The sequence below is a fragment of the Artibeus jamaicensis genome, unplaced genomic scaffold (assembly GCF_021234435.1).
Source record: "Artibeus jamaicensis isolate MK-2021 breed Jamaican fruit bat unplaced genomic scaffold, CSHL_Jam_final contig_327, whole genome shotgun sequence".
NCBI classification, from domain to species: domain Eukaryota; kingdom Metazoa; phylum Chordata; class Mammalia; order Chiroptera; family Phyllostomidae; genus Artibeus; species Artibeus jamaicensis.
In genome coordinates this window covers 3,199,925-3,222,269 of record NW_026521772.1, presented here as the reverse complement: position 1 = coordinate 3,222,269, position 22,345 = coordinate 3,199,925, and the positions used below count along the sequence as shown (strand labels likewise).

The 22,345-nt window shown below is 56.4% G+C and overlaps 1 protein-coding gene across 1 annotated transcript; it reads left to right on the top strand.

Annotated features, from left to right (window-relative positions):
- The first annotated feature begins 7,836 nt into the window (after positions 1-7,836).
- On the top strand, positions 7,837-21,791 carry CLEC20A (C-type lectin domain containing 20A). The gene is made up of 9 exons (XM_053663711.1): positions 7,837-7,993; positions 8,256-8,300; positions 9,519-9,884; positions 11,300-11,365; positions 12,116-12,481; positions 13,503-13,595; positions 18,554-18,673; positions 19,400-19,485; positions 21,145-21,791. Exons 1-9 carry the CDS (start codon positions 7,837-7,839, stop codon positions 21,223-21,225), a joined length of 1,380 nt encoding a protein of 459 aa, XP_053519686.1. The 3' UTR covers positions 21,226-21,791.
- Positions 21,792-22,345: the final 554 nt, after the last annotated feature.

Below are 22,345 nucleotides of genomic sequence, written 5' to 3'. Positions count from 1 at the left end.
CCGGAGGGACCAGGCAGGCTATGGCCGAAGCACAGGGCGCATCTCCTGAAAGGCGAGAATTGCTGGCTCCTCCCCAGCAGGACCTCCTGGCTGAACAGACTAGGAGGAGGGGTCTGCCCCCACGTCTGACCTCTGGGAGCCCGCACACGGTTCCCTCTGCCATGTGCTCCTCACAGGGATGGACGCTCCCTGGGGCCAAAGCTGTCCTGGGCTGAGAAGTCTCTCTGGTTCAAGGTGCACACTCCGTGCTGATTTTCTGCACTGTGGGGGCCCCAGGGGGTGGGCGCCAGTCTCAGCAGGAGGATTTCTGATTCCCTGTCCTGTCTGCAGGGCTGGCCCTGTCCCTTCCCCCTGCCACCCAGTCTCATCTCCTGCTTTTTCTCATCACCCTGGAAGAGCGTGGCGCAAAGCCACACAGGTGCAGTGCTAATGGGGAGCAGCCCCTGGGGGTGTGGTGGGCAGGGGTTACTAACGGAAAGGCCACTCTGAGAGCAGCTGTAGTTTGCCGGCATGGCCACCGGCAACCCAGTGCCCTAAAGCCTTGGACTGGGGCACAGTGTCTCATTAAGGTCCCCAGGATCCTGGCGGCTGTGGTCTCCGGTCAGCCTCGGCCTGCCCTGACCCGGGTGACTGGCTCTCACCCCACGCTGGCAGCACTGCGCCCCGTCGGGGTGCTGCCTGCAGCCAGGGACCCCCGGTTCCTGGCCCCAGGGAACCTGCCACAATATCACACACCTTTTGGGGACTTAACATGCTGGCGTAGGCACAGTCCTGCTTGACCGATGGGCAGGCGCCACACGAAGCTTCACCCCGCGCGGGATGTCCCCTTTGCTCTCTGACGTGCTGGTTCCCGTGAGCTTTCTGATCCTTTCTATAAATGGTGTGTCCAACCTTGGCTAGAATCATAATCCTATTATATGGTTTCTATGGAAAAACTACCCAGTTTCTATCCCGGGAGCTTCTATACCTCTATTTTAGGAACAAAAGGTAACATTCTGAACAGATAAATGCAAATCTCCAGTGACTTCAGCATGGCTAACGGTAGGGAAAAAGTCACATGAATGTATTGTGTGAGGGTCTCGGGCCTTTTTTCTCCTGCCTGTCCCCATGACAAGGACCTGTTTGCCAGGGCGCCCCGAAGCCAGCAGTTACGGAGATAAAGAGACGCGGACAGCCAGAGGCTCCCGGGCTTCTGCCAAGTACAGATCCTGGGGCTGCCGCGCCTGGCTGGCCTCCCTTTCCCTCTCTGGGTGGCGTCTGGATGGAGGACGGTGGTCATATACTCCTGGCTCTTTTGGCCTCTGTGCCTGAAACCTGTCCACAGGTGCCACCCTAGTCCCTAACAGCCTCTTCTCTAGCACGGACACCTCCAGATTCCCATTTGTCACGGAAGCGATGACACTGAGTGGCGACCTCTTTGGGTGGCCCGTGTTGGGGAGTTATAGTTGCACAACACAGGTTCAAACTGGGGTCCCTTACATGCAGATTTTGTCCATAAATATGTACAGTACTGTAAATACATTTTCCTTACCATTTTCTTAATGGTGTTTTCTTTTGTCTAATTTTATTATAAGAGCGCAGTGTATAAACACATAACATGCAAAATATGTTAACCAACTGTTTACATTATGGGTAAAGTTTCCTGCCAACAGTAGACTGTGAGTTTTAGTTCGGGGGGGTCAAAAGTGGACTGAAAACTGCACAGGGGTCAGCACTGTGACCCCTACGGCTGAGCTGGCCCTCAATGGTGTTTTCTGCATGGTGGTCACGGAGGGTCACCGGGAGGATTCCAGCGTTCATCCTGGGAGCAGCCAGCCTCACTCCGCCCCTCCTTTCTGTGGCTAGAACACAACCACCAGGCCACACCCAGCTGCAAAGGAGGCTGGCCGAGCTTCTCCCAAGAATGAGAGGAAGTGGGTTGAAGGAGCAGGTGGTCCACCTCTGCCACCCTAGCGCCTCACACCTGTGTGAGTGTTCTCCTGCGTTCAGTGTGAGGAGGAGGTGGCCGAGAAGGTCCACGAGGCGAGGTTACGGTGGACACTGGGGCTGGGATTAAACATCTTCCTAGATGTGACCTCCAGTTAGAGATCTACCTCTTTCCCCCCTGGATGGCCGATGGGCTCGGATGTGGAGACAGGTTGTAATAACGATCCTGTTCGCCCGGGGCTTTATAATCCCACAGTCCCAGCCCCTCCCAGGCCCATCTGCAGAAGGCCCTGCAGGCCTCCCTCGCCTGAGGCAGGCACCAGGCCCTGTGACAGAGGGGTCCTTGGGGACCCTGGGCTCCGCCTAAAGTGGAGAGGGGAGGCGCCATGACATCCTCCTCTGGGTGGCAAAGCGCGTGTGAAAATCGCTCCCTGGAGGACCGCTGGCGCTGACTCAAACACCGAAGCAAGCCACACGCGTGTGCTGCGCCCCCTGAAGCGAGTGTTACTTTCTTTGTAGCTAATTAGTGATTAAACAGAAGTGACTCCCTGCTGGTGTCCTGCCTCCTCTAAACACGGTGACAATGACAGTCCAACCCGGCAACCGCGAAGCCTGGGCCTGCCTGGTTCTCAGCCCCATGCCTCACTGCTGGGCCACCTCGCCCAGGCTCAGGGCTCTGAGCACCGAGCTCAGGGTCCCTATGCAGGGGGACCACAGCGAGTCCCCTGATGGTTCAGGACATGTTCAGCAAGCACTTGCTATGTGCTGAGCACTCTGCATGGTCCTGGCCCCTGGGAACCCGTCGCTGACGGGGCCAATAGCAGTGACAACACAATCACATGTACAATGTGGCAAATGGCCCGTGTGCTGAGGGGGCCCCAGGGAGGACGGGGCCCGGCTCTGGGAGCGGGCTCTCTGCCGGATTCTTCTGGGCCCCACCCCGGCCTTGACAGCTTCCCAGGACCCTGGTCCTCTAGACCCAGGCTCCTCTCTGATCCCCAGCACAGAGCCAGGCAGGGCCACGCGGCCACCACATGAAGACTGTCCCAGCGCCAACGCCAGCCCAGGCCTCTGGAAAGGACATGGTCCCTCTGCAGTCAGAGGGACCTCCCCTCCACGCTGGGCCCCGGCCGGTGACCAAATCCCTACCTGTCTCCGGCAGACGAAGGGGATCTCCCATCCAGCACAGCCCCCAGCTCAGGCATCCTGCGCACCGAACGCTTTTGCTCGGCTCCCTCTGACCCAAGTTCACCTTCACCCGGCCGTGCACAGTTCTTAGCGGTTCTGCCCGGGCTCAGATCTGCACATCCTCCGAGCTGTGTGCGCGTTGCGCTGATACTTCCCACTTCAGAGGAGCTGCAGGTGACACGTTCCTGTCCTCAGAGGTCCTGTGGGCTCCTGTCTCAGCCGGTACAGCCACACCTTGCTTTATAGCGCTTTATACCGATGTCACATTTTTTACAAACTGAGGGCAAGACCCTCCTCTGCAAACAAGATTACGACTCGCTTTGTTGCGGCAGTCTGGGGCTGAACCCACAGTACCTCCGAGGGGGGCCTGTCACGGGACAGTCACAACTGTCCCGGCCCTTGGGGTGTGTGCACAGAGGTGCCTCGGCTCCCAGTGCTCAGAGAGTGAGGACGGTGGGGGCCCCGAAGCCCACAGCGGGGAGAGGCAGTGCCGGCCAGGGTTGGTCACGTTCATGGGCGACCCCACTTGCTCACCTCCCCCTGCTCCCTTCCTGCCAGGCCTCTAGAACATTCCACAGACCTTCTGTTTCACCTTCCACTTGGTCCCCCCTGTGTCAGGGCTCTCCAGAGAAACAACCAACAGGAGATCTGTCTGTCCACCTCTCTATAAAGAGATTTATTACCAGGGGCTGGCTAACGGGGTTGTGTAGTCCCACGGTCTGCCATTGGTGGGCCGGAGTCCCAGGAAAGACGATGACGCAAGTCCCAGTCCAAGGACAAAGGACCCAGGTCCCAGCTCTAACACAGTCACACACACACAGAGAATTCTTTCTTCTTCCACCTTTAACTCTACTCACAACCTACGAAGATTGGATGGAGCCCCCCCACATCAGGGAGAGCAATCTGCTTTGTTCGGTCTGTCTATTCGAAGGTTCATCTCATCCAGCAACACCCTCACAGACACGTGAGAATAAACTTCAACCAGATATCTGGGCACCCGGTGGCTTAGTCCAGTTGACGCATAAAATGAACTATCACCATGATACGTCTCTCCTGCCTTCTCGACCCATCGTGTCATCTCTGAGCCACAACTCCCTTCCTCCTGTCCGTCCCCCTCAGCTTCCAGGTTCTAAGCCTTTTGCTGGTGGAGCGTCTTGGCTTCAATGTCAAAAACGCAACATTTGTGAAGCACCATAAAGCAACAGCCAGTCAGACAGGGTGTGCCTGCGTGTGCCCGTACCTCCCAGTCTTCCGGGAGGGAATGCCCCATTTTCAGATTCCCTGGACACAGCCCCTGACCCCCACGGCTCTCCTGTCTCCACCCCCGCTGAGCTCGTTCTCAGACCCGCTCTCAGGAGTACAGACCCCACCCAGCCTCGCTGCCTGCCGCTGCCCCCCTGCGCCTGTTCCCAGCTTGGTTAACACCAGACGGGCGTGCAGGCTGCCGGTGCTACGTGGCATCCTTCCCCTGTGGCAGAATGGGGCGGCCCAGGCACAGGAGACCTTGGGCCGTCCCATTGCTAAGGAGGGACTTTGCTCATCCTGGAGAGGGAGGCTGGGCCCATGGACCTGGATTCTAAGGGTCAGCGATTTCCTGGAGACCCTGCCGGACTTGCTTGCAGGTTGAACTAGTTCAAGGGTTCACCTACAGGGATATGGGGAATCATTGCAATAAAATAGTGCCTTCGCTAAGCATTTTGAGTGTTTATTTCATCCACACAACTATGCCAAGAGGTAGGCACTATCATTACTTCTGTGCTATAGATGAAGAAGCGGGTGGACTCAGAGCTGAACTGTTCTGCAGTGACAGCCTGGTGCGGCCGCTGTGACGGTGGCCCAGGCAGGCTGGCTGCCCAGCTGCACCTTCAGCCTCCTCCCCAGAGCTCCACCGTCACGGCACTGGGGCCACCACCTTTCTTGTGGAGGGACTGCCCCAAACACGCAGCCCATGTCCCGAGTTTGCATTTCCCACCTGACACTCATAAAATCAGGGTTACAAACACATGTCCACATGAAGCCCCCTGTACAATGCAGAGGGGGCTCCATCCCTCCCCCCTGACCCAGTGGCCCCAAGGAGAGGCCTCAAATAGCAGCCTCGGGGGGGACACAGGCCCACCGGTGGGGGGCCTGCTGTTCGGAGGTGTCATAGAACCTTCCCCTTGGGCAAAAATGGCCCCACGGGGCCCCACAGACTTCAACAGGTCACGCCCACATCAGGAGATCAACGACAATAAATGAGTCATTCACTTATTTAATACATATGGACCAACTGCCTGGGGATTCAGGCTTGCCCATGGCCACAGGGAGCATCTCTAACAAGGACCCCAGACAGTCACAGGCCACCCCTTCTCGGAAAGCGCCCCCCGCCTGCTCTGGCAGAGCCGGTGTGGGAAGGGCGGCTTCCCCCCGGGGCCCTGGCCGGTCTGGAGGAAGGGTCTGTCAGGCGCTGGGCAAGTGCGCCTGGTAGGCCTGCACTGCAGGGTGTGGGGTGGGGTGGGAGTGGGGAGGATGCTACCAAGGTTCCGTGAGCCCCTTTACTTCCTGTGGCCCATGCAAACCATGTTTGTTCCTGGGCCACCGAGGGAGCCCGCTGCTTCCTTCTCCCTCCGTTGGGTACCCTGCCTGGGCTTCCTGACCCAACACAGTGGCATGTACATCCTGGGAAAAAGGGCTGTCCTCCTCCCCTCCTCACCAGGGACCCCCGACCCCCTGCCGGGCATTCAGGATCGCTGGGCACGAGACAGGGTCCCGGGCAGGCGTGGAAACCCTAAGAGAATAAGGATTGCAAGTTCTCCTAATATGAACCCTGACGCCGACCCCAGACTGAGAGGTTTTGCCGTCCTTGGCGTCGAGCGAGTGCTTTGTGTCCAAGGCGTGGCACCTGCCCTCAAGGAGCTCACAGCCTACAGGCCGGGCTGGCCCTCCAGGTGGCAGAGTCCCCACCCCACGCCCGGGTGCCACTTGGGGCCCTTAAGGCAAGAGAGGTGAGGACACCTGGGTGAATGGCCAAGTGGCCGAGTGGCCGAGCGACAGGGTCCTGGCAGGGGTGGTGTTTTTCAGGCCGGACTGCCGGGTGCTCTTCTGTCCCCAGCGGGTGGCCCTCAGAGGCTGAGGCACAAGGGGGCGGTACCACTGGGATGAAGTCATCTGAGGCCATCAACGCACAAGAGACTATTCTGGCAGGATGCTGCTGTGGAAGCATTAGCAATTCTTTCCCCTCCTCTCTGCCCTTTCCTTCGGGAAGGGTGTGAAGGGCGAAGGGCAGAATAAAGTCTTCCAGGCTTTGGTTCCCAAAAGCTTAGCCCTGGGGGGCTGGAGAGAGCTCTGTGCATAAACAGGATGTTGGGGGAGGGAGGGCAGGGAGGAGGGCGAAGGGGGCATGCCTTGGCTCTGGTCTGTGCCTGTCAGAGAGGACAGTCCAGACCTGTGTGGGGGGGGGAGGCTCTGGTCACCCTGTAGGGACCATCCCCCCACCCCCACCTGGTGCTGCCCAGTGACCTCAGTTGGAATTGTTCTCCTGCTCCTTCCCACCACATCTTCAGCAAGTCGTCCGCTTCTCTGGGCCACAGCCTTCTCCCCTGTCGGGTGGGGGCCACGCTGGCCTGTCCCGGTGGGCCGTGTGGCTGCCATGAGGGCAGGGGGCGGGGAGACTCGGCCCAGCCTGGCCCGCACACGCCCGTGCCTCTGACTCCCCACTTTTCCCTCCTTCCACACCTGCCCCTCTGCCCCTGGGGACCCCAGAGGCCTCACCTAGCCTGCCCTCTGCCGCCCACTGCCCAGCGCCCCAGCGGCCAGCCCCGGAGTGGGGCTCGCGTCCCCTGTCCCTGCTCCTGTTTCCTGACCCCCGCTGCCTCCCCTGTCCCTTGCAGGTGGACAGGCATCTTTCCTGCTCTCCTCTGGCTGCACCCCCAGCCCTGCACAGTGTCTGGCCGGCAGTGGGCACCGAACGGTATTTGTGTAGTAAAATCTGTCAGCGGGGGTCGGAAAGGGGAGGGGCGTGGAGAGCAGGGCCGAAGGGACAGAAGACCAGGCGCAGCCTCTGCAGAGGTGAGGAGCCTCTCTGCCGCCGCCTGTCCTGTGCTGCAGCCATGGTGGCCCCGGGGCTGCAAGCGTCCCTGTGTGCAGTCGGTAAGGCCCCCTCCCCCCATGCATGTGCGTGCACACGCCCAACTCCGAGCACACCCAGGGCTGGAGTCTGAGGGAAGGGGGCCGTTCCCGAGGTTCCCAGATTTGCAGGCTGAGAGGGAAACAGAGTAGAAAGCAGTGTTTCCAGCCGCGAGCCCAGGCCTGGTGACGAGCCCTCAGCCCAGGCTGGTGGGCTCAGGCACCGGCTGCTCCTCTCACCCTCCCCTCCTCGGGTGCAGGGTCCAGGGTGCACAGCCTAGAGCCTGCTGGTCCGGGCCTCCGTTCACTCACATCCTCACTGATGCATCTAACGAGCAGGTATTTGCTAAGTGTCTGGCAAGTGCCTGGCTTTGCCCAGATGCCATTTGGCAAGGCGGTAGTCAATACAATTACGGCGGAAGGTGACGTCCGGTGAAGGAAATAATCTGGGTGACCAGAAGGAGTGTGTTAGAAAGGTCCTTCTGACCACAGCAGGTGGGGGCGGCACAGAGGGACCCACTGGGGCTGGGGCTGTGAGTCCCAGAGAGAGAGGCCAGTGACTTGGGCCAGGGTGGCAGTGGGCCTGGAAAGAAGTGGAAAATTCAAGGTTTGAGAGACATGTTGGCTGCAGACCTGACCATATTTGCTGTGGGACTGGATGTCAAGAACGAAAGAAAGGGAGGGACCCACGGTGACTCCTGGGTTGGGCCTGGAGATGCTGAGCCAGGGGTGCCCCTTACTGCGCTGGGGGGACCAGGACAGAGAAGCCTGGAGGGTGAGTCATATGGACAGAATGACAGCCAGAGGGACACATGGGTGGGGCTTGGTGGCAGAGGGCAGAGTCTGGGAGGCCTCGGGACACTGTGTGGCGCCAGGAGGTCAGCGGGGCCCGGGTGTCTCGTTAGAACCTGACATCCATTGCCTTGGTGGGCCACGGCCAGCGATTTTGAACAATCAAACGGAATGGGGTAGTGCTATCAACGTGAATCTCACACCATAAGAGTAATCCTTGTTTCTATTCGCTTTCTCCAACACAGTGATTCTCCAATTCTCCTTGGCGACAGGAAGCTTCTGGAACTCTGGTGGGTGTGAGGGGCTCCGTTGCTTTTGGCAGGCGCCTTCCTGGTCCTTCTTCCTGTCTTCCCCGACCCCGTGTACACGGGATATTCTGTGTACATGGTTCTTCTGTCTGACTTTCCTCTCCGAGGGCCTCTGGCTGGAGGCTGGTTCCTCAGGGCCCAGGACCCCCAGCAACCTTGCCCCAGGCCCTCATGCCCCTTGACCACCCTCCCCTCCCCCCAGCACAGGGCACCTGGGCAAAGCAGAGTAGCCCTGAGCAGCCCCTATTTGCTGGGACCCTGGCAAGGGCACGGAGTCAGGAAGGAAGCGAACGTGGAGGTCATGGGGTTGGTTTCCAGTTTGATTTCCTCGGTAGCTTGTTCGTTCATTCATTCGTTCATTCATTTTCAACACATCAGGACCTTCTAAAGTACTGGGAGCTGAGAATATAAGGATGAATATGGCATATTCTTTGCTCCCAAGTTGCCTGGACCTGGTGGTGGAGACATATGAGCAAAAAGGTCCTTTGGCCGGGGCTTTTTAGACGTTCTGATGCTGGCCCCAGAAAACCCAGATCCTTGCTCAGCGTGGCCTGAGCAGCAGCCTATGTGAAGGGCTCCCCAGGTGATTCTGCCGTGCAGCCCCAGTGCCCAGCCCCTGTAGACTACGGGCAGTTCCACGGGTGACTCAGGGTCTGGGCCTGGAAGCCACCACACCCGTGGTCCCCGCGTCTTGGCTCTGCCCCTTCCCACTGGGTGGTCTTGGCTGAGTCACTTAACTCTGGTCCCGGTTTCCTCAGTTCTCAAACAGGCTCAGTGCTGGTAGTCTAGGGCGTTGTTGGAAGGGCTCAAGGAGCTGAGGGCACATCACTGGTGCTCAGTAAGTGGATCTGTTGTTACCCAGCACAAACTGAGGGGCACTGTGGCACGGAGGTCGGGCACCTACCCACCCAGCATGGGGTGGAGGGGCGAGGAGTTAGCTGGGCAAAAGGAAGGGGGAGATGAGGGGATGGGGGGCATGGAGGGAGCACAAGGGGGTAGCCAGTCCTTCCACGCCCAGAGGGCAGCTGTGCAAGGGCCTGGAGACAGAGCTGTGGGCTCCTGGAGGGCCGGCAGCCGGGGGGTGGGTCGGGAGAGAGGAGGCTGGGGAGGGCTGCCTGGGGCCTGGCCGAAAGGTCTCTGGGGACTAGGAGTGGGGTTGGGGTGGACGTGGCCATTCGGTGACAGCCTCTCCTGCCCCAGCCCTGCAGCTGGTGAGCAGCGACAAGACCTTCTTGAGGGTGGAGGAGGAGCTGAGCTGGCTGGACGCCCTGCGGCACTGCCGGACGTACCACACAGACCTGGCCGACCTGCAGAGCTTGAACAGCTGGGGCGCTGTGACGGCCCTCTACAGGCTGACCCGCAGCACCTCGGCGTGGATCGGCCTCTTCTTCGACGTGAACCTGGGCAGCCTGAGGTGGTCCAGCGGCTCCGTCTTCAGCATCCCCGTGTGGAGCGCGCTGCCCATCTTCAAGGAGGGCATCTGTGCCACGCTGTACTCCGTGAGCATTGTCCCCGGCCTGGGCGCCGCCTCCTGTACAGCTCAGAAGCCCTTCATCTGCTACTACGGTGTGTTCCTGGCCGCATTCTGGGCGGCTCTTCGAGAGCAAATGAAAGCGAGGGAGCTCAGGTCTTTCCGAGGATAACTATTACCTTAGCCCCATTTGCCACGTTCCTCTCTGCGGCCTTGATTTCTATCCCTTCTGAGAAACGGTTATGAATCAGGGTAGAGAAAAAGTAAAATCTGGAAAGTTCCACTTTGTCCCCATCTTCTGCCAATGAAAGGTTTAGGGGAAGAGAAAGAAGAAAGGGAGGAGAAAGGCAAAGACAGTGTGGGGGGGTCACTTGCACCCATGCAGAAAGGAGACAATTCAAGGCCTGGCACCTTCTCACATAAATCACAGGGTGGTTTTGTCTCATGTGGGTGGGGAGTGTGGGACAGTCACTCCCTGGGGGACCCCTGCTTCTGGGAAGTAGGAGGGTGCAGCCGGCTCCTGGGGGCGTCTCTGCAGGGAATCCACCATCAGTGTTCAATGCACGAGGTGCTGGCCTCTGTGTTTCCAACTGTCCCTGTTGCCCAGGCGGCCTGCTGCACTGACCTCTGTCTGAGATCACAGTGGGGGACGGTTATAGACCAGGGAGCACTTTCCTGGTGAGAACGTCCAGTTTCCACTTTTCGCGCATAGCACCCTGGAAGGGTGCTATGGCCAGCTCAACACCATAGCACCCCGACCCCTCCCACAGAGGCACAGAGGACTGAAGTGATGAGTCCCTGTTCTCCACCCCGCCTGCCCGGGGGCCTTGAACTGTAGCCCACGGGGGCCCAGGTTTCAGTTAGGATTTCGAATGCAGTGGGAGTGGTGGGTGAGGATGGGAGCCCCGCCAAGGAAGGGTGTGCGAGGCACTTCCCCACCTGCCCTCCGGTGTCTTAGGGCTTCACCTAGATGTCTGACTCCACCCTCTTCTCCCTTCTCTGCTGAAACAATGAACTCTTCAAAATGTAAACCAGACCACTCAGCTGAAACACATTCCTGGGTCCTCGGGGCTCTTAGAGTTACACCCCTCTGATAGCCACCAGGCCCTGCTTCATCTTTGTGGCCTCATCTCCTATTTCTCTCCCTGGCCACACTGGTCACTTTCTGCCTCTCGAACCCACGTGGCCCCTTCCCACCTTAGGACCTGGCCCTGGCCTGGCTGGGGCCTCCCTTCCCACCTCTCCGGAAGGCCGGCTCCTTCTTGTGTTCTCTCTGACAGCAAAGATCCTGCTTGTCTTATTTCCGCTCTTTTTCTAGGGCCTAGAATAGCATCTACCACACCGTAGAAGCTCCTCCATAAATATATATTCATTAAATAAACATAAATAGGGACAAAGGGCCTAACCTGAGGTAGGCTTCTCCCAGCTTCAACGTGGCAGTTCTCGGTGCCTGCGGGGGATGCCCCGCAGCCCGCTCCTGCCCGGTAACCGCGCTGTTTCTGTTTTCCAGATCCGGACAAGGGGCAGCACCACCTGGTGGAGCCCGCTCTCAGCCTGAGCACCTCTGCAGAGCCAGGTAAGCACCAGGAGCCCCGCCTTCCCCTCCACCTGGCTGAGGGATCCCCTCCCTGCTTTGCCGCCCCCCCGGGCTGCAGCCCCTGGAGAGAGTCGGTGCCTTTATTATTACATGGACCCAGAGCGGGAGGTGACTTGATCCAGGCCTCCAATTAGACTGTGGCAGAGCTCAGGCTGCCTCCCGGCAGTTTGGATGCCCCCCACCTCACTGGCTTGGGGGTGAGGGCACAGGTGCCAGCTCCTCCCAGCCCAGGCCCATCTGTCTGGTGAGGGGGGCTTTCCCCTCTGGATATCACTGCCCTGGTATTTAAAAATTTCCCCCCTGCCCCTCTGGGGTAGAGAAATTGCACGACAAAGGAAACACACTCCCAACTTGACCTGTGCCGGGTGGACATTTCCCAGCTCCCTGCTCCCAGCCTTTCTCTTCTCCTCCGTTATAAGTTAGTCGCGTGGTGAGTGTGCACATTGCTCGGGCGGTGCTGAATGACGGGTAGCTTTAAACGCCAGTTTAGAGAGAGAAAATGAGGGACTGCCAGGCAAAGCCCGATGGGCTCTGGGGAATGGGTGTGGGCCGGACAGTTGGGGGGGGGGGTCCATGTGCATCTGAGGCCGTGACTCCTAATTCTGCAAACAGAGGTGTTCCCTTTCTCCGGTCTCCGGAATCAATCGCTCTGGCAGTGCCAAAGCACACCCTCTCCAAACCTCCACTGCTGGGGATCACAGCTGTGTGGTCTCTGTTCTTGGCCCCCAGTGGTGGTCCAGATCGGCCAGCTGACCTTCAGGCGGTTTCACCGAGGAGCGACGTGGCTGGCGGCTCTGCTGAGCTGCCGTGCCCACCACACGGACCTGGCTGACCTGCAAACGGTGACTGACGCGGACGCCAAGGGGGCCCTGAGGTCCATCACCAGTGAGACGGAGGCCTGGATTGGCCTTTACTTGGACGCAGCCTCTGGGTCTCTGAGCTGGTCCAGCGGCCAGGGCACCAGCATTCCCAGATGGCTGCAGGTGCCCCAATTCGGGACAGGATTGTGTGCGGGGCTTGGCACATACTACAGCTACGCCCCCAGAGTTTACTCACAGGCCTGCTCTTCCCTGCGACCATTCATCTGCTTCTACGGTGCGTGGTGGTCCTCCCCACAAGCCCTCGGCCCACCAGGGCCAGACGGGGATGGGAAATGGGTTTGCTTGGCAGCAGGAGACACTGAGGACGGACCTAAGGAGGCACTTCCAGTCTGAGGGTAACTGAGTCCTGGAGCAGTGTTTATTTTAATTCTGGGAGCTCTTTAAAGCGGCCTCGGGGCATCAGCAATTAGCAACAGGAATTAGTTATCGGCAAATGACGACAAAGTGGCTGAAAGCATCGCTTTAGACTCACACAGACTTTAACACTGGCTAGAAATGGGTGGGCAGCGTGTCCGAGCCTCCTCTTCCTCCTCTGGGAAATGGATTTCACAAAGTCCAACTGATGACCCACTTCCTAGGGCACCTTTGAAGACGGCATGAGGACGTCTGTGACGGTCCAGCAGAGCCCCTGGCACCGAGGAAACACCCACCAGATATTAGGGACTGTCCTCACTGTCACCGTGACTGCATGGGAGCCGGCTGTCACCTGGTGCCCCCGGTCCTTCTGGGTCTTTGTGTAGCATGTCTCCTCTGTAGCAGGCCTCGTTCCCTTCCTTTCTTTTCTTTTCTTTTCTTTTCTTTTCTTTTCTTTTCTTTTCTTTTCTTTTCCTTTTTTTTGGTAACAGCTTTTTCGGGTGTGATACAATTAACATACCTTAAAATTCACTCTTTTGAAGTGTCCGGTTCAGTGGGTTTCAGTACAGTCACGGGATTGTCCAATCAGCGCTATCTCATTTGACACATTTTTATCAGCCCCAAAGAAACCCCTTCCGCTGTAAAACAGGAACAACGTCTCCTGCCTGGCAGAGCTGTCGGGAGAGTTAAAGACACAGCAGTCCCTCTCCCGTGGCTGGCGCAGGCCAGAGTACAGTCATCCGGGCGCCCTCCTGGGTGCGGTCACTGTGCTGGAGGCTGGCCTGGCAGTGCCTGGCGGGACTTCTGCCAGGCCTGGCGGGTGTGTCAGAGGCGGGGCAGTTGTGGGTCCCCTCACACTCGCTCTTGATCTTTGCTCACAGACCCCGCCATTGGACACCGGGAGTCGGCAGCGCTCCCCCAGCTTGGCCACATTCCCTCCTCCACAGCGACTGTGGGGACGACATCCGGGGCAGGTACAGTCCCCCTTTTTCTGCTCTGTAGGGGCGCCTGACCCAGTTCTTGGCTGGATCCTGGGGTGTCCGGGGCCTGGGAGAGGGTGGCCTGTAAGCAGCAGCGCTGGGTGGGTGCCCTGGGTCCTCCCAGAGGGACTTGGGAGAGGCCGGAAAAGAGGTGAGCCAAGGGCCACTTACACAGAGAGGGGTTTCCCTGTGCCCCCCACCCGGCTGGTGAGCTGGGGCCGGGACAGGGAAGCCTCGGTCACCATCAACCTCCCCCCATGAACTGGGCCACTGAACTTGCAGTTCCAGGAGCAGGAGACCCATGACAGGCAGTGTCTGTCTCTCAGGTGAGGTGACCAGGGCACGAGACACACAGCAGAAAAATCATCAGAGGCCTCTGAGGTCGGGTACCCAGAGAGAGGCGGTGAGAGAGGGGCCGGTCGGGTCCCTTCCAGTTCCAGGCTCATCTTCTCAGATGGGGGCTGAGCCGTGGGGACTCCGCGGTGGTGACGTGGCCGTGGGGGTCAGTGATGGCCTGCTCCTTGAGCATTTTTAAATCCCACCTTCACAGCCATGGCTGCACCCTAGATTTTGCTTCCCCTAGATTCGAGGCGAACTAGGATCACTGAGGGCAAATTCACAGTTGTCCTGGCTTCCGCCCAGATTCCTGCCCCAGAGAAGAGTATTACTGTCCTTTTGGAGGACGTGGAGGAACTGAGGGGACTTGCTCATAGCGCTTCGTTCATTCTGGGGACACAGAGAAAGGCAGGGCCCGTTCTGAAGGAGATGAGGGCCGCAGGGGACAAAGCTGTGAAAGGCAGCACTGCCTGCGTGGTCTCGGGCGTGATGGGGACACGGAAGTCTTGGGCCCCGCTCTTGGAGTTACCAGGGGATTTCCCTCTGGGAGGGGGTGATTTTGAACGCAGAGATGTCAGCTTGCAAAGGGGAGTGGAGGTAGGTTGGGGGGGCTTGCAGGTAGGGGCTGCAGGTGCAGGTGACTGGGCACAGACAGGAGGCCCAGATCTTGCAGGCACCACCCTCTCTGAGCTGCTTGGAATGTGTCCCTCACCCTGAAGGCCACAGCGCCAGGGCCGCGTTTGCGGTCAGACTGGGTTCAGGAGCCCGGAAGAGCTTGTCTTCTGCTCTCCTGGTAAGGTCTCAGCTGACACCCAGCTGCCCCAGGCCCGCTGGCCACCCAGGCAGTGGACCCAGCAGCCACAGGGCTGCTGCAGGTCCCTGGGGGCTGCAGCCCTGCCTGGGGTTCCTCCCTCCTGTCTGCAGCCCGTGTGTCTCTCCCCGGCTGCCCCCCGGCTGGATGACCCACCGGTATTCACAGAAGCCCCTCTCCTGCCCCAGGGACCAGCGCCCACCCTGAGGCTCCCTCGGCCAGCCCCGAGCACTGTCACCTCTGAGGTCCCCGAGGCTCCCCAGACCCCAGAACCTGTGGCCCCGTCGGATGCCTCTGTCCCCAAGGACAGACCCTAGACCACACTGCTCACTGCCCAGAGTGTGTCCTCAAATACCCACGGGACCCCATGACCGGCTGCAAGCTCGTGACTCCGAGAGGGGCAGCAACAGGCCCTTGCCCTGCCCCCGACCCGGTGGTGTCTCAGTTTTCCCAGGGTGGCGGTGCCCCTGAGTCAGCCACATACCTCCAGCCTGTCTTCCACCTCTGAGCCATGTGGGAGCTTCCGGGGCCTTGGGGTTCAGGGGGCCCTGCTGCGCCCAGGAAGCATTGCACACCCAGTGCCCCGAGTGGACGAGACCACTGGGAGCGGCCGCAACACGTGCCCTCCTGCCCGTGAGGCTGGGTCTTACTCACCCCACCTGGCCTGGCCCCGGAGCTGGGCTCCAGGTTTGGGAGCCAGCACTGGCCTCCCTGCCCCAGGTGTGGCTGGTTGAGACCGGGCAGGGCGGGGTGTGCCGAGCCACAGTTTCCCACCCTGGGCTGCATGCCGATCCACTCTCCAGGGTATTCTGACCACCAGGGTCCCCGCTCACCCTCCCAACCCCCCTGGATGCTCGTTTAGGGCGGGTGATCTCGGGGAGAAACAACCTACTTGGGTGACGGAGAGCGAATGTTGGAACGTTGGCTCCACTCCTTGCTGTGTGGCCTCGGTCCAGTTTCCCAACCTCTCGGAACTGCGTTCGCCCCATCTTTAAACGGAAGACAATTACCATCGCCGAGAGGCAGCTCTCAGTGCCAGCCACCTGGCAGATACTCAAGGGCAGTTATTTCCACCTTAATCTCACTTCACTAGTGAGATGATTAGTGATTCATTCATCTCCTCTGTCCTTACCTGATTGGACAGACAGGGCTGGCCTCGTTCTCGTCTTATTAATTATACATGATTAGGAATGGTCGCAATCATGAATTAGGGAGACTGCGGAGTCTCACAGGCAGGGACTATGTTATGTCTTTTTAAATCTTTTCCAGGCCTAGCATAGTGTTTTGGGCCTCGGTAGATGATTTAATTCAACCATCATTCCCCAAGGGCCTGTTTTGAACGAGGCATTGAACTGTGGCTACGGTGACCAACAGGACCTGTGTTTAAAAGTGCGTAGGCCTACGGGGGCTGACGAGACAGTGGGCAGCCTGGGAGTGCTGCACCGGGAGTGTCACTGTCATTCTGCCCTGAGGAGGTGGTGCCACAGCCCCAGGTCCCTGCCCCCACCCCACCTCCACCCAGGCTTTCACTGCCCTTAGTTTGTCAGCTGTGGTCAACCCACGGCCAAAAATGAGCATTTGCTGGAAAATTCCAGAAATGAACAATTCAGAACTTTTATAGTGTGCGGTGTTCTGAGTGGCCAGATGACATCTTGGGCCGTCCCCGCTCTGCCCACACTGGAGAGCAGCGATTTTCAACCGGTGTGCCGCAGGAATGTTTAAAACGTGCCATACCTGGGTATTTAGTCAGGGGCACCGACCTCTTTTCCCTTAGGCTATCAAAAAAAAAAAGAAAAAAAGACAACAGCCAACAAAACAATAGCTGTTGGGTGTGAATGAATCAAAATTCTACCTATTTTTTTGGTCAGATCAGCAAAATAAATATTTTTTGGTGTGCTGCAGAATTTTAGTAATTGGTTCGTGTGCCCTGAGATGAAAAGTTGAAAATCGCTGAGACAGAGACCACATCCCCAAAACTTTTATGATAGTATATATTTATAATCATTTTATTCTATTAGTTACTGTTGTTAATCTCTTTGCTTAATTTATACATTAAACTTTGTCATAGGTATGCATACATAGGAAAAAACATAGCGTGTGGAAGGATTTGGTACTCCCCACGGTTTCAGGCATCCACAGAGAAAACTGGAACATGTTCCCCAGGGACAAGGGGGGGCAGCCGTAATGGGACAAAAGTTAGTGGCGGATTTCCTCAGGCACCAAAGAGTAGAAGGTTCTTTCTGGCAGAGAGATCAGCTGGGACAAAGACAGGGAGATTGAAAGTGTGTGGTTTGGGAACGGCAGGCAGTCTGACGGGAGGGGATGTAGGTCAGATTTCGGGGGAGAGGCAAGGGGTGAGTGGAGAGAGGCAGCCTGGGGCCAGATTCCCAAGGCCCTGGTCCAGCAGCCAGCGCTGGGGCCGTCGGAGGCGCTTGGCAAGTGTGTAAAAGTCGGGGAGTCATGATGACATGGGACAAAGGACCTTGTTAAGATGCTCAAGCAAAAAGCATGACTCAACCTTATACACGCAGTACGGTCACAAGAGTGTTGAAGGGGGATATCCGTGGACTGAAAGGACATGTATGGAAACGTTAACAGTGGTTATATTCAGGTGAGGTGATGCAAGTGTTTTCGGATTTCAGGTTATCCATTTAATCAGAGACATTTGCCGTGCTCGGGTGGGGAAAGGAGAGTGGTCTGGAGTGGAGGTAGAACTGTCTGCGTGGGGAAGACTGACCGATGCGGTCGGTGGGGGCGGGACCGGGCCAGGCTGGGCGCGGCAGCATGGGAGGGGACACCAGGGGCCAGATTTTCCATCGTGTGTAAGTGACGTTAACGGAAGCAATGTAAATGCAAACACGTTTAGAAAGAAATGCTCAGCTTTGTTCGCTTTATCACAGAAATGCCAATGAAGAGCAAGATGCAGTTTCCCCCTTAACTTTTTCTACTTACCTGTTTGGCAAAGAGTTAAAAAGGTGATAAAGCCGATGAGAACATGGGAGAATCGGTGCTCTCAGACACTGGCGAGGGGGGGTCACCACCACCCTGTGCAGTGGGAGTCGGCTCTGGGAGGCCTGCAGGAGCACCACCCGTGGGCCCTTACTAAGGACACGTGTACCGGGAGCACACGTGTACATGCATTCTCCACCCACGGCTCGCTGGGGTAGCCTCGTTTATCGCACTGGGGAACTGGAGGCAGTCTAATGTCCACTGAAAGCAAATTGGTTAAATGAGTTCAGGTGCATTCAATGACATGCTGCGCAGCCTTTAAGGAGAATAAGGTAGATCTTGCCACATTCAAATTTAAAAAGTTCAGGTTAACAGTGGCTGTCCCTGGGCTAAGGGAAGAATACCTTACATACGTCACAACAATATACCCTAAAAGCAAATGGTTATTTCTGTATTTTAAATAAAAAGACATCTGCAGGGCGTCTTTGGTGACGGCACCTGGGAGCCAGTGACAGCGGGGAAGGGAGCGGCCGAGGGTGCCCGGGGTCGCTGGCTGGGGCCTCAGCAGATGGGCAGCCGCACAGGGCACTGGAGGCTGCTGGGGGAGGCTGAGCTTGGCTCTGGATCACTCTGAGTTTGTGGTGCTGCACCTTGACGGAGATGTGGGGGTCCCTGGGTGCTGTGGTGGGGCAGCGGCGCAAGGGGGCACGTCCGGACTGGAAGGTTTCTGTCTGCAGCAACTGTCATCCAGCAGGGGCGGCCCGTGCCCATCTCCCAGCGCGGGGGTGGTCGCCAGCCTCAGACCGACCTGCTCCCGGCGATCTTTGCAATGACTCCTTTACTTCCCCTCCCACAGCTGTGTCCAGAGAAGGAGGAAGCACTGGTGTAAGAGACACAGCCACTGCCACTCAGGCCCAGCCTGTGAGCACATCCAACCACCCAAAGTCGCGAGAAAAAACTACAGCATCAGAATCAGGTACTGTTTCCGGTCACCGAACTCCTACTCCTGTCAACCGAGCAGTTCAATCTGACAGCCCCTCCTTAGCACCGGGTACTCGAGACCTTCCTACGAGAGATGACGCAGCATGTTGGGAAGGCTGGGAAGAGCTAGTAATGGGAGGAACAGGACGAGGACCCTGACTACAGTGAAAACACAGGGAGCGTCTGCCTCCCTTCAGAATCTCCTACTTCTCTCCTGAAAAAAGGGGACGGCAGAAACTACCCTGACCCAGGGCGGCTGCAAACACCCAATCAGGTGACTATGTGCTTTATAAACTATCAATGGCTGGACAAATATAAAGTCGTCCAGTTACGGGCTGGTAGTTCCTGGGATGACTTCCAGGGGCGCACAGCTCAAGGCTCAGCTTGCTTACAAGCTCCAAGGACTTGGAGCTTCCTGGGGCAGAGTGGCCTTTACAGACGTGGGCCCTGGGGAGGGGGGGAAATCACTGTCTGGTGGGGGAGGAGGGCCAGCATTACCCACGATGTAAGTACGACGCTCCTTCTAACCACTGGTCGGTTGGTCCTAATTGTAACTGAGCCTTCCCCTGCTCAGTAGCTTCTTTCATGTCCCTCTTTGCAATCTTAAATCACCACATACCAACTACAGTGTTCAGTGTGTACTCCCGACTGCTAAGAACTTGACATTTTTACACGGCAAGAGGATGATTTCCACCGATCCAGGTAGCACATTCCTTTCCAGGGAAAATCTTTGGGATCCTGAAGGCAGACTTCACCATTCCAGCTCTGGCGGACCCGGAAGATATGAAAGAGCAATTTCTGAGTGAGGTGAGCCTTCTGCCCACTTCTAATTTCGATCAGTCAGGTGACTGAACCATGTGAGGCAATGCTGTCAACATCCAGATATTGAGAGAGAAGGCTCTGGAAAATGAGCCCATCTGTTCCCACCGCCATTGCTTTGGCTCAAGGTTAAAGAGAGGTTCATGTGCTGAGATCTTTTCAGGTCTTTTTCTTGCCCTTGCCCACAATTTTCCTGAGCTCACAAACAAACAAACAAACAAACAAACAAAGGCAGCATAATCAGAAGGACCTGAACTGGGGTCTTGCTTCTCCACTTCTGAGTTGAGTGACCTTGGGCAACTAAAGTCATCTTTCTGAGTCTGTTTTCCCATGAATTAGGAACGACAGTACCTACCTCATACGGGTGGTGCTATGATTAAGTGAATTATTCCAAGTGCTTAGCAAACTGGCACGTGGTAAGTGCAGAAGAAACATAAACATTGGCTATTATAATCGTTATCGACATTGTTCTTGTTCGCAACATGCCTTTCTTCCAGGCTTTTTTCCCCTTGTTCTTTTCAAAGTAAAGTATAAAGTATAAGGTGAGATGGGAGATGGCCAAGAGGAAGAATTATTCATCAATACTGCGACAACAACCTCAAGCTGATTTCAAATATGGCCTCAGGGCACATATTTCAGTTGTATCAGAGGATCACGTAGTATCAGAGCCCGAGTTCCTTAAGGGTCATCCAGCCCAAACCATAATTTTGTGAACGAGGAAACAGACTGGCATTTATCTGGTAGTTCGTGGCGAGGTACTCACGGGCCAAAGAAAGAACCCCCCTGCCCCCGGCAATGTGTTCTAGAGTCTCACCAGCTCGAGTTGCTACAAAGAGCGATGGGGTGCCGGTGTGAGCCGACCAGGGAGCGGGGCGGGGAACTGGAGGGCTCTCTGTGCCTTTTGCTCTTGAAGGAAGAACAGGTGCTAAAGATGCAATTCAGCATCTGATGCTTTTTTTATTTTTGGAAAAAGTGCAAGTAATAAGACTGTAGTGCTGAGTACCAGGTCTATAAAAGTCAAGGACTTTTGGGGGGGACTCCTGGGGGGACCAAACTAGAAGCCATCTACTGTCTGTTTTAAATCAAAGCCAATAATAGTAAGATCAGGACTGTATCTGCCCCTTATTAATGGAGAGAATTTGTATCTCATAGATTTAAAGCATGGAATTGGTGGGGACAAGGTGTGTGGAGGGGAAGGTATATATTATCAGTTTTAGCAGCATTTAAAAATTCCAAATAGAAGGCAAATACCAGTGGCCAACGGATCACAGTTTCAGGGACAGGGACAGAGAAACACTGTCGCAGACACTCACACATGGCGCTCAGAGCCAGACGGGAACCAGTGGCTGTAAACCCTGGCTGAGGCTAGACCCCGCCCCCTGGGCACGTCCACAGGAAGCCTGGCCTGGCCGCAGTCCCCTGATGGCTCCTGGTGAGTCCCCCAGGGTGGAACCCACAGGCACCCTGCTGCTTTTTTCCCCTTAAATTTCGAAGTGATTCTCATGACCAGTCCCGACTGAGAAGCACCGACTGAGTCCTTTGTCATTGGACTTTCTCATTTTGTCGGGGGGTGGGGGGCGGGGCATGGTGGTGGAGAGGACGAGGTCACAGGGAATAGTACCAGTTTTCCTCTGTTTGGCGTTTCAGATCCGGGAAGTCTTAAAGCTGACGCTGGGTCATGAGCGGTTCAGGCTGACGTGGGTCGGCCGAGAAGGAGACAAGAAGTAGCTCACACGCCTGCCGATCTGCGGCCTCCTTCCCGTGCATCGTCGCCTGGGTTTGCGTGACTCTGCGTTCTTTGAATTTCCAGTAGCTCAGAATGAGAAAGAACTCCAGAGCCCGGGACTGGCTGGGCTGAGGGTGGAACTTAGATCTCCTCCCAACTCCAGAGAAAACCACACAGGAGACCCACACCCCTGGGACTTTAGAGAACGAGGCAGGTGAATAAGGGGTGTTTGGGACACTAGCTTTGAGAATGACGAGCAAATGAGAACCGAAAAACAAACTCGGAAACAAACCCCATCAATCTGGGGGACTAGGAGGGGTCAGTGGTAGTCTGGGACGCTAAGCGTGGCCACGCTTCCAAGCCCAGTGGGTCCTTTCTTCCCCAGCGACAATCTATTAGAGGGATTTCAAATTCTCCAGAATGAGGTGCTGTCTAGGGCACCACCACGATACCACACTGTGTGTTTGTGCCATTTGTCTCAAATCTAAATATTTCTTACCTGTAAAAGTCAGGGAATTCTAAGGCATAATTCTTAAGGTTAAAATGTACCTTCAGAATAATGTTCCTGCAAACATGATTTGTTTTTTTTTTTCTGGTTTCTCGTCAAAGGTCCTAATCCCCCAGAGATGTGCAAGAAATAAGAGTGGTATGTCACAGACCATGGCAACTTTAGTCTGAAATGTTTAAAGTTTATTCGTATTCTTTGTAGGATTATCAATAAAAGACCTCAAATGCATCGATATCTGTACATGTACAAGAACCATCAAAATTTATTCACAGAACAAAAATAAATCTTCTTTAGAACAAACCCAGGTAATGAAATGCAGGTGTGGGTCTCACGCAGGGAACGATCTAAGTGCCACCGGCACAAAAATATGGCTTTAAAAAGAAAATAAAACCTTGGGTTTTGTTTTTCTAAGGTGTATTTCTCTCTCTTGAAATAAAAAATAAATTATTTAGAGCTATCGCTGTAAAATAGTTCTGTGTACCAACACACTTTTATTAAGGCCCTGGAGATGAAAAAGAAAAGCGAATTTAGGAGGTGCCTTCCCCGCAGGTGTGACTCAGGTGAACTGCGCTGCTGTCCACTTGCGTTAGTTTCAAGGGAACTAGGAAATGTCT